General features: G+C 37.8%; 1 protein-coding gene across 1 annotated transcript in view; it reads left to right on the forward strand.

The window, feature by feature from the left end:
• The window catches only part of LOC110473819 (transcription initiation factor TFIID subunit 4), a 148,655-nt gene that overhangs the window by 66,708 nt on the left and 67,543 nt on the right, over positions 1–14,404 (forward strand). Inside the window, exon 13 of the mRNA XM_031505873.3 lies at positions 9,491–9,547. Coding sequence (XP_031361733.2) covers positions 9,491–9,547 — 57 coding nt within the window. The remainder of the gene's footprint in view (positions 1–9,490; positions 9,548–14,404) is intronic.

Below are 14,404 nucleotides of genomic sequence, written 5' to 3' on the forward strand. Positions count from 1 at the left end.
GCAGTATTTGATTGATTCATGCCTGTCTTCAGTTAACTGCCCATTCTCAGGACTTACTCCTGTGTAGCTTTAATTCCAGAGACTGAGTGTTCATATGTGCAGTAGAACAAACTCAGATAATGTTGTTTCAAGAGCACATAGGTATAGATAAGACTCCTGCTTGTAGCTGTAAATTTAATAATATATATAATATCTAACTACAAATAAGTTCATCCCTTAGTTATCCCATTTTTAATTGTATTTGAATATTCATTGAGTTATTTTTATTGTATTGAGTTATTATATATTGTATATTTTGAAGAGGTTATACAGAACAACTCAATATTCAATTGTAACGCAGCCTCCTGATTTTATGCCATTAATATTCACAAATTGACAGATTAAAAAATACAAAAACCAAACCTTGCTTATTTAGAAATCTATTTCTCAGGCTGCTTTAATCTGTCCTGTTTGTACTCTTAATTTATACTTGTTCACATTATTAAATATTGACAAATTTTCACACAACACAGATACTCTTTAAATGTTTTGATGAAAACAAATTTGCTGTTTTCATTCTTAATTCTTATTTATTAAAAATAAATAAATGCTTATTTATTTTTTATCCTGTTTTCTCCATTCAGTGACTGCATCTTGGGTGAATCATTTTCTCTGCATCCTGTTGCTTGTTAGTTACATTGGTTGATTTTTTTAATGGACATTAAGAAAAGTGCAGTAGCTTATAGTCCTTAGTTCAGAAATGTTTCCTTGACTGCACAAAACCTTATGCAAGCAGGACCTCCTGGTGTTCCTTCCAACCTGAATTCCTTCATGAATTGATATTCTGGCTTTTGAACAGTTATTTTTGTTGTTATTTTAGTCTTGGATAATATAAAGTCATGTAAAGTCTAAATTTAGGAAATAAATACACAATCATCAAGTTTGATTCCTATAAAATACAGGAAGAGCAAATTTAAGAACTCTGCAACCAAAAAAATGTAAAATAATACCCTAATTTATTGGAAAAAAATTACCTTAATTAAATGACTGAATGCATATGCCATCTTCATAACCAGGAGACAGCTTGGAAGAAATACATGGTATACTATAAAAATACATGAAGGTGTGAAATAAATGAAGATGTTAAAAATCCAAAACTAAAGCACAGAGTAGCCAGCAGCAGTGCTGATTTATCAGCATTAATATTTAGAGAGAGCAGTAGAAGACACTGTGGACCACTTGGAAGGTGCTTATGCAGTGTTGTGATTTAAGTGTAAATGCCAGTTAGGAACTGAGCTTGTTTTGTTTGGCTGGTGCTCCCCAGCCTGTTCTGATGGATGGGTGACCTGGTGCAAGGCTTACATAGGACATAGTTTGGCAAAATATTGGTCAGATTACAATTTTTTTATTCTAAATAACAGATTTTACGTTATTTCCTTAGATTCACTGGCGCTGCTCAAATGCAAAAGCAGCTGTACATGAATAGTGATAGCTGTTGAGATCTTTATTCTGAATTCCTGTGTACTGATTCCTTAGCCAGGATTTTGGGTTTTTGGGGTTTTTTTGTGAACGTGCCTTGTTTTTCTGAGGAGATCTTGGCCCCTGTGGGAAGGATGCAGTCATTGTAGTGACACAGGAATGCAATGAATGGACACAGTTAAAGTCAGCTCCAGCTGCCTGCTGAAGTGGTACCCACCAGTACCCACTTCTCTCTGTCTGTGCCCTGCTGACATTTGTGTCTGCAAAGAGGAGATGCTTAAACTGGCTCTGGAGGCTCAAACATCCACCATGCAAAGGCACTGTTCCCCCAGTCACAGCACCTATGTCACCTTGAGAAGCTGTCTTTAAAATATAAAAAACTTTGGCATTTAAAGTGAGAGTTCTGTGTCTGTTTTCCTTCCTACAGATGCTTCAATCTAAAAATCATATTTATTTATAACTGCAACTTGTTAATGTGCCTTTTAGAGAAACAGTGTGATCTTTTATCTTGGAAATGTTTTGACAGGTTATTGTGCAACATGTTTTTAACATTACTCGGCAGAACCATTTTAGTGAAATTTTCAAAGCTTCCTGCTGGTGGTACCTCATCTTGTATGGAAGAACATAATAAGGTTGAACTTGAGCAGTGAAAATTCTTTTTTAATTACTTACACTTTGGGGTTTTGTTAACAACCATAGTCTGGGTTTTGATGAAGAATAAGATAGTGAAAGAAATGTTTTGGACTTTGAAGCAGATGGTGTTAAATAATCTACTTTGTAACAGGATAATCAATGGAGAAGATAATGAAAAATGAAGGAATAGGTTGAAAGTAAAGGAGAGGCAGCATGAATCTTTGGGAAGCCTTAAAACTGATCTGGTAATTTAGCATTCCAATTCAGTAAGGGGTTAAAAAAAAAAAAGGTAAATGATGACCAAAGAAAGTGTCAGGTTTTTGTTGTTTTGGGTGGTGGACGGGTTTCTTAATGAGGAGAAAGAAAAATACTTGACACAAATGTTCTGGTTGATCTGCAACCATTTTCAATTGTTACAATAGGAGATTATTGCAAAATTTGTAAGCACTCAGATTGGCTTGGTTTTGCTTCAGGAAATATTTTTGGGAGAAGGAGAAAGAAAATCAGATGAGAAGGTAGAAGGAAAACAAAGTTAGATTAAAAAAAAAAATGACAGTCTGAGAAAAGTCACTATAGTTAAAATCAGCTGTGGCACTACACGAGTGTCTTTGAAACTAAATAGCAGTGTTTTTGGCTTGTTAAATGAAACAGTTTTACAAAATCTTATGTCCCATGCCTGGGAAATACTTGAGAAATAGAAACTTAATATCACAAGCCGAGAAGCATTGTGAGTGATGTTCTCATTCCAGTGGGATATTTTGGGGGAAGACGAACTTGACAGGAAAGGAAAAATCATGGTATGCTATAGTAGCAATGCAGCATACAATTTCTTTTACATTAAAAACCTAAAAATTGAAACTACAACTACCCTGTTTCAGGAGCCAGAATGACCTCCTGCACCTCAGGGATCCTACATCATATTCCACAACATTCCATGACATTCCATTCCATATTTCACAGTGTCCCACAACATTCCAAAATATTTCACAGCATTCCCATACCAGCCTTGAACATGTGGCCCAAAGCTTTTCTCTAATTTACTTTTTAGTAACTATTTTTATTTTAGAAGTGTTAAAAGGCATCTTAGTCTCCAAACTGTGAGATCCAGGCACCTCCTGCTGCTGGAAGAGCTCCTGTCTCAAGCCCCCAGCCCTTTTGATGTGTCAAAAGGAGAAGCTGTGCAGGGAGGGACTGAGCTGCCTTGGCTGTCACTGATTTTGGGTTTCCTTCCTGACATAAGTATCACAGGTGAAAAAAAAAAAGTAGCACAAGGAGGGACCATCTTGTATATAAACACATATGTGGAGCACAGTCTCTTGAAAGGAAATTTTTGGGAGAGTCAACTCTTGGCCCTGGTTTGTTTTGCCAGAGAGAGCCACTGGCTGTTGTTGCCAGGTGTGTGCAGAACCAGACATCCTCTCTGGGCCTTTGGGGATGGTGCAGGCAGCTGAGGAGACTCTTAAGGCTGCAGAAAGGTCAAAAGCCAGACTAAAATCACTTGAGGAATTTACCTTTGCATTTGACATGGTGTGTCTCGTGCAGATTTTTAAAAAAAGAAAAACAACAAACATACAAAAAAACTAACCCAAACCAAACCCAACAAAGCACTAGTCTTACTATAATAAATCTGTGTTTTGCTGCTTTCATAGCTGCTTCAAGACCTGGAAGATGCATGTGGTGTCTGTCAAGTTGAATGAAGTTCTGGTTCTGGGCTAATAATGGAAGTATTTCTGGCAGCAGAAGGAGCAGGAAGGAGGTTGTAGCTGATATGTTGTTGTTTTGTTGTTTTTATTTCTGATTTTTTTTCTTTTTTGAGCGAGAGTGGTGATAATAAGGAGTTACAACTTGGGGTTTTCCTGGCTCTCAAAAAAATGAATGAATCATACTTCTATGTTATAATCTATGATAAAGTGGATCACATGAAAATTAGTGTGTTAATTGATTGGCTCAAAGTGGCTGAATGCCTGTGAATTTTATTATAAAATTAGTGTTGAAATTTTATTTCCAATATATGCATTTTATTAGTCTGTTATTTTAAGTGTTATGTATTAGTAGCACAAGTCTGTCAAGTTCTGGGATCTTAAATGCAACTCTCACAAAGTAAAATGATGTGTTCTGTTAAAAGAAAACATACATAAGTAAATGGAAAATTATGTTTAGAGTTGTTTGTGAAGTTAATTAGCATTTATGGATGATTGGGTAGTACTATAGGCTGAAGGGCTTTTTAATTGGAGAGATCACTGAAATTTGGTGTTGCAGATTTCCTTCCACATGTGTGCTGTGATGACTGTGCTCCCTGAGATGAGTTCAGCTGGCATTCCATTTCATCCTTTCCATCTCTACTGAGAGCATTGGATTCAGTGCAGCCTCTTGTCTGCATGAGCACTTGGAACTCACTTTTGATGAGAGCAGAGCAAAATGGGAATTATTACATTGAGATAATTTTATGAATTTTTAGGAATTTGTTACTGCAATTTTAATGATTTTAATATAAATCATTTTTCAGACCTGTGCTTCTGCATTCCACCTCACCATAGCTGTAACACTGAGCAGCGTTTTACCCTCAGCTGTGATGCTTTTAACTTTCACTTTTTATTAACAAAGCTAACGTGAAAGCAAAGTGTTTCATGTTGCCAATTTAATTTCTTTAATTAAAAGTGAAAGTTATAAGCTGGTACAGCCGTGGGTGAAGTTCTAATGTCATCAATGGGGAAAAATAGGTATAAAATTGAAACTGTTGGCACAGCAGTGGCTCTTGATAGTACAGCACCTGCAGTTGTGACTCTTAACAATATTTAATGCAAAAAGATGAATTTGAGGCATTCAAGACCTCCAGTATATATATTACTGCTATGGGGCAGTAGAGCTGCAAGTGTCTTAGTTGGGATCAGATGTAGGCAAATGCAGGAGAGACCCTGTGAGGCATTTCCCAACACAGGTGTAACAAGCTGAGACTTTCAAGTCCTTACAAATCTAAATAGAACACTTAATTTTGTTAGTCGATCAAAAATGTAGCAAGAGTGCAGCCTTGATGTTAATAATCAAGTATTGAATATAAATCAAGTATTGATTAATTGTGGTAATAAAACACATCAGAAGTACTTTTAATCTGTCCATCTGCACAGATGCAGAGTATACTCCAATTCTTTTGAAAATAGTGCATGTTTATAACTATGGTGTGTTTATAAATACCCTTATAATTTTAAAAACACTGTTGCTTTCTAATTTAAGACAATTCTATGAAATCTGAAATACCCTTAAAACTACACTGTTCCATGTGTAATTAGATGTCTCTTTTTGTGGCCTCCTGCCTTAACAGAAGCCAAGGGAAGAGCTGAGGTTTGGATCATTAGGGAGTTTGGTAGCATGTAAATGAAGCCCCTTATTTCTGTTGTTTTGAATACTCACATTAAACATAAACTGCTTTTCATACTTTGGAAGTCCAATATTTCCATAGACCTAATATGATCTATGCAGTTTTCAGTTTCCTGATAAAGAACTCTCTAACACAAAGCACTTTGGTTCTTCACAATTAAAATATCAGGTTGTCTGGTCTAATAAAATAGCTAGTGCTTGGGAGAAAGGTTAACAAACCTGGTTTGCTGAATACATTCACAGTAGGAGACAGCATTTAATATATTTAGACGTATATTATCTACTTAGGATCAGTCCTGGGTTTCTCAAAAGTTACTATGGGAAGCTTGCTTGCCTTTAAAGGTGTTTATTCATCAACAGGAAAATACACTAAATGCAGCCTGCTTTATTTACAGATCTAGACATGATGAACAGGGAGGGGAAGGCAAAGGAATTGTGATAAAGTCCTTGAAAATATTTGATTTGGTGGATTCTCTGATTAGTGGGTGTTTCTAAAGTTTTAGAGGAAGGAAACATTGGTGCATTAAAAGATTTGGAAAAGAATGTTTCACAAAACAGGTGAAGTGCTGCATATTAAGATTTGGATGTTAGGATAAAGGAGAAAGGAAGAGAAAACCCAAAATATGAATTAACTGGAAGAAAAATGTTAAACTGCAATTTAAAAAAAGCTGGGAATGATTAGTCAGTAGCTTGACAAAAGTGTAAAATAGTAAAATAATTGCTTGGTGATGTTGACATGTAGACAAAGCACTACAAGAGCTGAGCAACAGCAAAATTGTGCAAACTCTTCAGAGGAAGGGAGAAATGTTCACATGTGGAATGGAGTGTAAAGAGAATCCAGTGACATTTCTAAAGCTCATTTAGGCACCTCTCTTAAGCTTGACATTTGCATTTGCTTATATTTGCTTTAATCCATGTTACATGAGCATTGGTGAGGCCTTTTATAATTTACATTTGATCATAAAGTGAAGAATTAATGAGATAGTTGATGTTTATACATGTCCTTCAATTCATTTTAGCCTTTGTATGCTGATGATTTTATTTCTAAAGCTTACTGGCATGGTAACCAGCAGGAAAGTATTTTAGTCTTACAAATATGCTTTTAAAAAATCTGTTACATTTTTTTCTGAACAAAAAATTCCTTTAATTTTTTAGTAGTAGTGATACATCCAATGTTAAGTTTGAATTCTGCTTGTTGGAAACAAGAACTAGCCTGGATTCTTCGGAAAAGCTCTTTGAAATGGATTCAAGCAATGATTAGAAAATCATTGCATTATTCTAAATGTAAAAATAGTTCTGTCTTCACCTTCAATCTGAGTTATATATTTAACTTCACCTGGTATTTTAGATCTTCATTTTTGAAACAAGATTCCTGTATTTGATATTGTTCAGGAGTTGAGTACCTGCTTTCACCTCTGCAGTAATGTTTATGGTATGTTTACTGTGAACAAGCTGCAGGTTTACACAGAGTACATTACTTGCTTTTTCATGTTGAGATTATCCTGAACTCCAGATCTGCTCTTACTTGGTCAGTTTCTGGGGAAGAAAGAAAAAGCCTCAACTTTTGAATGTATTATTTACTCCCTAGAACTTGCAGAGTTTTTCCTTCACTTATGGAGCCCAGGAAATTGCAATGTTACTTTGCATCTCCTGCTTTAATTTTTCTTACACTGTCCCCAAACACTACGTACATCTGGTGTGTTTTCCAGGATTCTATCATTTCCTTGTAGAAAGTTAGTAACAATATTAGAAGTCTTAGTTGGATTCTCTCAGGACACTCTGCTTCCTCCTAGAGCTGACGTGCTTTTAACTTGTACTTTGCATTTGGCGAATTTTCAGCTTCATACAGTAGTGTAACAGTACTTTGTGTTTCTGTACTGCTTTCACTGTGAGGCTCACAAGGCAATAGAAGTTCACTGTACATTTATAAATTTATAATCAAAAACCCAGGAAAGGGCTAAATATGCTTTTCCATACATCATACTGGAGAAACTGAGGCTCCAGTGATTGAATTGTTCTTGCAAAATGACAGCAAGGACCTTGTTCAGCTCAGTTCATAAATATGACCTGAGCCCATCTCCTAGATAAGCAGCTCACTGACTGGGGTTTGTTACTTTGGTTTTTAACCTAATAGGTATAAATACAATTAAGATCTTAGTAATTGCTATGTTGATTAGAAACCCAGCTCTCTGTCAGACCCACATATCCTTTTTGTCCTTTGAACATTAACTAGGTCACATTATCTACATTTTTATTTTTGTCTGGCCACAGCAGTTAGAACCTCAGCCTGTGTTGGGGTAGAGTTTCTTTCTAGGTTGGCACAACTGCAACACGAGAGTCTGATTTGGTTATTGACTATCCCAGATTTCAGTTTGGTTTGGCATTCTTTGCTGCAGACAATGTCCTTTCCAAGAATTTTTTATGCCAACAGACACAAAAGCACTTGTAGATGTTGGAAGGTGAAGCTGATGTGCACAGTGGAAGAGTTAAATCAAAAAATCAAAAAATCTCATTATTGTTTAATGTCACTCTGTGTTATCACCACTGTGTTTTATAGGTGCACTATATTAGCTGAAAAAAAATAATCCCAGTTCAAAAAAAACCAGCCAACCCACAAAATGAACAGGAGAAAGGATATGGAATTCTGTGCCAAATCAAGCCAAGGCACTCTCCAGGTGTATCAAAAATAGTACATGACCCTTTTAAGTGCAAGACCTTAAAACCTATCTCACTTTGGTTTTCTTAATGGATTTTTGAATTCTGACCAGAATATAGTATGAAAAATTTAAACACTGGAAAAAAATCTGAGAATACATAAGTTTGCAAACGAATATTGTTTCAAGTTTCAGGTCTGCCTTCAGCATAGCAACAAGTAGAGAATGACAGATAGGAGAAGGCACAGACATTCCTTTAGGAGTTGGGTAAATGATATCACTTTAAATCTCAAAGAAATACTCAAGTAGAACTACCCCATCTCTCAGGTATCAGGAACAACAATTTTCCATGGATGTCACGAGTTTTATTGGAGCTTCTTACAACTTCTTATGCAACATTTACTGAATGCTGGCCTATCACACATTTGTAAAAGTATAGTGTGTATATTATCTGCCTCTTGAGTTTTGAATTCCATCAGTCTGAGAATGTATAGTGAGCACAAATACAAATTTAATGTTTTTTTGACATGTGGTTATAAAATGCTCTATGTCTAAAGAAATGTTACAGGTTGTTATCGTAATTACATTATCTGCTTTTAGAGCTGTTCGTGGTTTTGGAGGAAAATACAAAAGTTGTGATTTAGTGATATTTATCCAGTTTTAAAATTGACAATATTAATATTATTAGTAGTGCATTAATGGGTTTTACCGAGTGTATTTCTATGCTGTACTCAAAGTGAGCTCATATGGAACAATAACATCTTTATTATGAAGATTTACCTTTTGGAAGGGCATCTTTACAATGGTTTTCTTCATGTTCTCTACCAAGAGCTAAATATAAACTCAGTTGCAAACAGTAAATTTTAAGATATGTGATTGTAAGGACATAAATTTAAAAGCTCAGTTAATGGAAAGGGTGTAACTTCTGCTCTTGGATGCTTGAATTGGTTAGTATTAAATCATTGAAATCTAAACCTGTATGGAAATTTCCACATTGACAAAAACATGGCTGGGTTGGGTTTTGGTTGAGTTCTTTTTGTTTGGTGGGTTTTTGGGGGTTTTTTGGTTTTTTTTTTTTTTTTTGTTTTGGTTTGTTTTGTTTTGGTTTTTTTTTTGTGGTTGTTGTTTTTGGTTTTTTGTTTTTTGTTTTAATTCAAATCTTGACTATATCTCATTTACAGCTGAGCATTTAACCTCATTTTGGATGAGGCTCATGGGTTTGAAATTGTACTTCTGTCAATTCAAGTGTCCCATGTTTGATACCTTGATTCCTGTTCCTATTTCTTTGCTATTTTTTAACTTACTGCAACAGATGAGGGGTTCTTAAACCATCTGTTAACCTTTTTTCCCCATTTTTTTTAAACATGTAGAGTCGCTCAAGGCAAGAAGACCCAGAGCAAGCTAGACTGAAACAAAAAGCAAAGGAGGTAAGCAGAGCTAGAGATCATTACACTTGACATTTCAAGGCTTGAACATATTAATTTTTTATGCCTTGCTACTTGTATATCGTTAATAAAAATCTGACTAAAAACTTTTTAGGATATATTTGTTGCTTCGCCTTTGATCTTAATGTTTGCAAACTAATACATTAATACATGTGAAGCCTAAGGAGATTTTATAAGAGAATATTTCCATACATTACATTTTCATTTCCATTTTAGGTAGCTGTAGCTTTTGTTGGGTTGTTGATGACAGCAGCTCTAGATTTTGGTGGAAAATATATGCCTTTGTCTTTTTGTAAAATGTCACTTTCTTAGAAATGTGCTACTTAACCATTTTGTTCTGGTAGCATTCTTTCAAGTAAGGTAATTGCCAATCATTTTCTCTATCCTGTGATTCAGTGGACTATTTACTCATTTGTCTAAATTACAATAATCTAAAAAATATCAAATAATTTCCCATGAATCTGTGATGTGTTACTCTAAGAGTACCTTAATTTGCTATAAATGAGTGACTGTCCTTTGCTTAAGGCATCTCATGCCTTAGGATTGGGTTGTAACTTAAATCAATTAGAAAGATTAAAATATCCATCAGTTGAAAGCAATTTCAGCAAAATGATGCCATTCTTTTTAGCCAACTTGTTTGGATATACACATTAGCAGGTAATAATTGTGCACTGGAAGGTAAGGTATACAGAAAAATGCATCTAGCAAGTCCTTTTGTATTGACCTGTTCTTCCTGCTTTGTTTCCCTCTTGGCAGTATTCTGGAGTCCCGTTAGCTACACAGATTTTATGTATGTAACAGTCAAAAAAATCCGAGTACATGGATGAGTTTTATTTGTCTTCATTTCATTCTTTGATTATGTAGTAAGACTTGCTGAAATGAGTTCTTGTAAACATTAGACCAGGCCTTAGTGTTTCCAGAGTTGGATTTGTCAAGCAAGTATTGAAATGAAATGGAGTAATCAAGTGATTTGGCAGGAAAAGAGGCAGGATTTTAATAGTACTTGGGCTTTTTATGCAGCAAGTGTATGCAAAGGGAGAATGAGATTTCTGAGAACAATTGGTGGCAGGCAGAAAGGGCTGTTGAGCTGAGAGCTGGAGGTGCTGTGCTGCTGGGAGTGAGCAGAGCTGGGGTTAAATGCATTGCTGCTGCATCAATGTTGGTGTTCCTGGGCATTCTTTCCCGGCCGTTGGAAACTCTGGAAGTGACAGCCAGGGGTGGTATGGGCGGCTGTCTTGGTTTGCAAAGACAGCAGTCTGTGAAGGAAGGCAAAAGCCTCCTGTGAAATGGAAAAGGTAAACCCCCTCCCTCCCAATTACCACAATTTCAAAATTAAAAGGCTCTCAGGCAAAGATATGGGAATGGGAATAACATTCCCATAACAGTTCTTTACTAGAAGAAAAACTAAATACAATTAAAAATAAAAATTTAAAAAAATGCAATTAGTACAAACAAAACTAGTGATAGAGTCAGAAACCTGACACCCTGAGGAGTCAGGTTGTGGTAATAGTCCAGTTAAATGGTGGCTGCTCCTCCTGGAGTGGCAGATGAAATGCTGCTGAAGCAGTGATTCTGTAGAAGGGTGGGGTTTTCTCTGAAGTTCTGGTGATGGAGTGGTGGGCCTGGTCTTCCTCTGGGGATCCAGGACAGAAGAAGCTGCTCCTCTGGGAATCCAGCAAAGGGCTGCCCTGCTGTCCCAAAAATGCTGATTTTATGCAGGTAGGAATGCTTGGCTCCTCCCTCTGGGCGGAGCATCTCACCATGGGATGATGGAACTTTACCAGTCATGCAGTGAGTCACTCAATGGTCCATTAACAGAAGAGATCTCCCCGGAGGGAAACATTGTTCTTGGAAGAGATAAGGAAACTGCCCCACCTCCAACAGATGGCAATTGAATACATGCTTATCTTACAAGCCAGGACAGCGGCGTTGCAGCAGTGCGGGTGGGGTGGCCGCTGTGGGGCAGCTGCTGTGGGGCAGCTGCTGTGGGGCAGCGGCGGTGCCAGGGCTGCCCCAGGGGCGGGCAGGGCAAGGGCTGAGCCGGGCAGGTCCCGGGGGAGCTCGTCCGAGGTGCCCGGGGATCGCGGGGCTGGGGTTGCGGGGCTGGGGTTGCGGGGCTGGGGTTGCAGTACTGGGGTTGCGGGGCTGGGGTTGCAGTGCTGGGGTTGCGGGGCTGGGGTTGCGGGGCTGGGGTTGCAGTGCTGGGGTTGCGGGGCTGGGGTTGCAGTGCTGGGGTTGCGGGGCTGGGGTTGCGGGGCTGGGGTTGCAGTGCTGGGGTTGCGGGGCTGGGGTTGCAGTGCTGGGGTTGCAGTGCTGGGGTTGCGGGGCTGGGGTCGCGGGGCTGGGGTTGCAGTGCTGGGGTCGCGGGGCTGGGGTCGCAGTGCTGGGGTTGCAGTGCTGGGGTTGCGGGGCTGGGGTTGCAGTGCTGGAGTTGCAGTGCTGGGGTTGCGGGGCTGGGGTTGCAGTGCTGGGGTTGCAGTGCTGGGGTTGCGGGGCTGGGGTTGCAGTGCTGGGTTGCAGTGCTGGGGTTGCAGTGCTTGGGTTGCAGTACTGGGGTTGCGGGGCTGGGGTTGCAGTGCTGGGGTTGCGGGGCTGGGGTTGCGGGGCTGGGGTTGCAGTGCTGGTTTTGCCCGGGCACTGCCCGAGCCCCTCGGCCTGGCTGCCGCTCTCCAACCTGGCCCTGCCCTCTTGCCCTGCCCGCTCACAAAAACGCATCCTTTGCTGGCATCGCACCTCTCTCTGAAGTGGAATTTCATTCTGCATGTTTGAAACCATGACAAATATCTCTGGCTTTAGTAATCGGGGTTCTAAAGCTCTAGAGACTTTCACATAAATACTAAAATTTAGTTAGTAAAAACGTTTTCTTTCGCAAAGGCGAGTGTGGCATGATACTGGCAAGATGTTGGTTTAAGATTGTTCATATTTTTTTCTGCACTAGATATATGCTGACATCTCAAATTATATTGGCACTGCCAAAATGAAAAAAATAACTCATTTTATAGTATCAAAGGTTGGTTGGAAAAACTGTCTCTGGCATGGTTTTGTCATTTGAAATTAAAAGTTTAGAATCAATGCCAACAAAAATTTCAAAACTTTACTGCCAGCTGGGCTACTCTTACATGTCCTTATGACCCGTAGCTCAGAGAGAAATTGTGTTTCTTCCAGGTTTTGTATAAGCTGATGAAGAAAATACTGTCAGCTTCAATAATAATCTGGATTTGAAACTGTGATTCCATGATTTCTGTGTCTTGAATATTGCCTGAAGACCTTTGTTGCACAGATATTCTTGTGGCCTATAGTAAAGTGGTGCTAGGTAGTGTTTTAAAAAGCTCCAAGAGGGCACCCAAGAAACCTGCAGCTCTTCTAGCTTGTATTACTTGTTTAATGATATGATTGCCAGAGAGCTTTTTTTTTCATCCCAGCAAAACAGCTGTTAATACCATTATTATGTTCTGACAATGGATAATGGTTCAGGCTTTAATCAGTTTGAACAGTGACACTACTGACAGAAGTCAGAGAGAAAAAGTGAAGTACCAAAAGTAGTAATTTGAAGTCTTCTAAATCTTTCCTTTAAAGGAAAAAAAACTATTCAAAACATTGAAGGAACTCTGGGAAATGCTCTTGGAATGCAAAATAAAGGTACCAGTAGAAGGATAATAGGATGAAGAGGAAAGAAAGAAAACTAGGAAAGGGTATTAATTCCTGAACATTCTCCTTCATGAATATTTTGGAGTCTTCATTCTGTAACTCTCTGTTTTGCTTTCTAATTTAAGAAGAAAAAAAGATTAGCTCAATTTCTTTCATAGAATGTCTACCAGTTGAAAGTTTCCTTCTTGCTTCTTAGTGCCATAAAGACAATGTAAGTGGAATCCTTAGAACACATTTTAAAATTAATTTGATTAGGTGAAGATTATGTTTTTTTCTCTGTAATTCCATTTTGATGCATTTATATCTTGATCCATTTAGGCAGTATTCAGACCACTCTGCATATTGTTTAAACCAAATCGGCATAAATCAGGTTTAAACTGCATTTAAATTCTTACCAAACAAAAGGAAGCCCCATCTACATGGGGTCTTATTGCAGAGACAAGACATAATACTCAGGTTTTCTTCACAGCCAGACTAGCACTGTTTTACTTAAGGCAGTGCAAACCCACTCTGATTTCAGTCTGACTTACTTTGCTTTGGTATTAACCTGTTTCAAATGGACTTGAGCGAAAGCAGTAGCAAGATGTACCTGGAAGGATTATCTTGCTCAGAACTCTCCATTTGTTTTCACACTTCTAAGTTAGTGCAGCCTTTTTTCAGTGGGCAGCATGTGATTATTTCAATGGTAAACCTGTTTAATAAACTGTTGAAAATATTTTCCACTGAGACTGTTTCAGGGAAAAATTATGCTGTTCAGCTATTACTTGTTGCATTGCTTTGTAACAAATTCTGATATGTCTGACTTGGTACTACTTAATGTAAGAAATAGCATAATTTGTGAGCAGTGTCTGTTTTGCTGGTAATTATATAACTTTCCTAATTATTTTTTCTAATTAATGATTTTAATTAACTTTTTTATTAATTGTTGTAATCAATAGTACCAGGGTATTAATAATAAGCAGTGGAGTTTTCCATTTTAGCCAGCACATAGTTAAGTTTTTTCAGAGACGACTGTTGTTGAAGAGTGATTAGAAAGTCACTGAAATTTTAAATTTTGCTAAACTAGTCCGTATAAGCTTCAATGAACAAAGCATGACTAAATCTTTTAAAATAAAGTTTTAGGAAATACCCTGATTTATGTCATCTAGAAGTCAAAACTGTAAGTTAAAGACATTATGAGTTCTCTAGTTT

This window comes from Lonchura striata, chromosome 11 (genome assembly GCF_050655825.1).
Source record: "Lonchura striata isolate lonStrDom1 chromosome 11, ASM5065582v1, whole genome shotgun sequence".
In the NCBI taxonomy this organism is placed as follows: domain Eukaryota; kingdom Metazoa; phylum Chordata; class Aves; order Passeriformes; family Estrildidae; genus Lonchura; species Lonchura striata.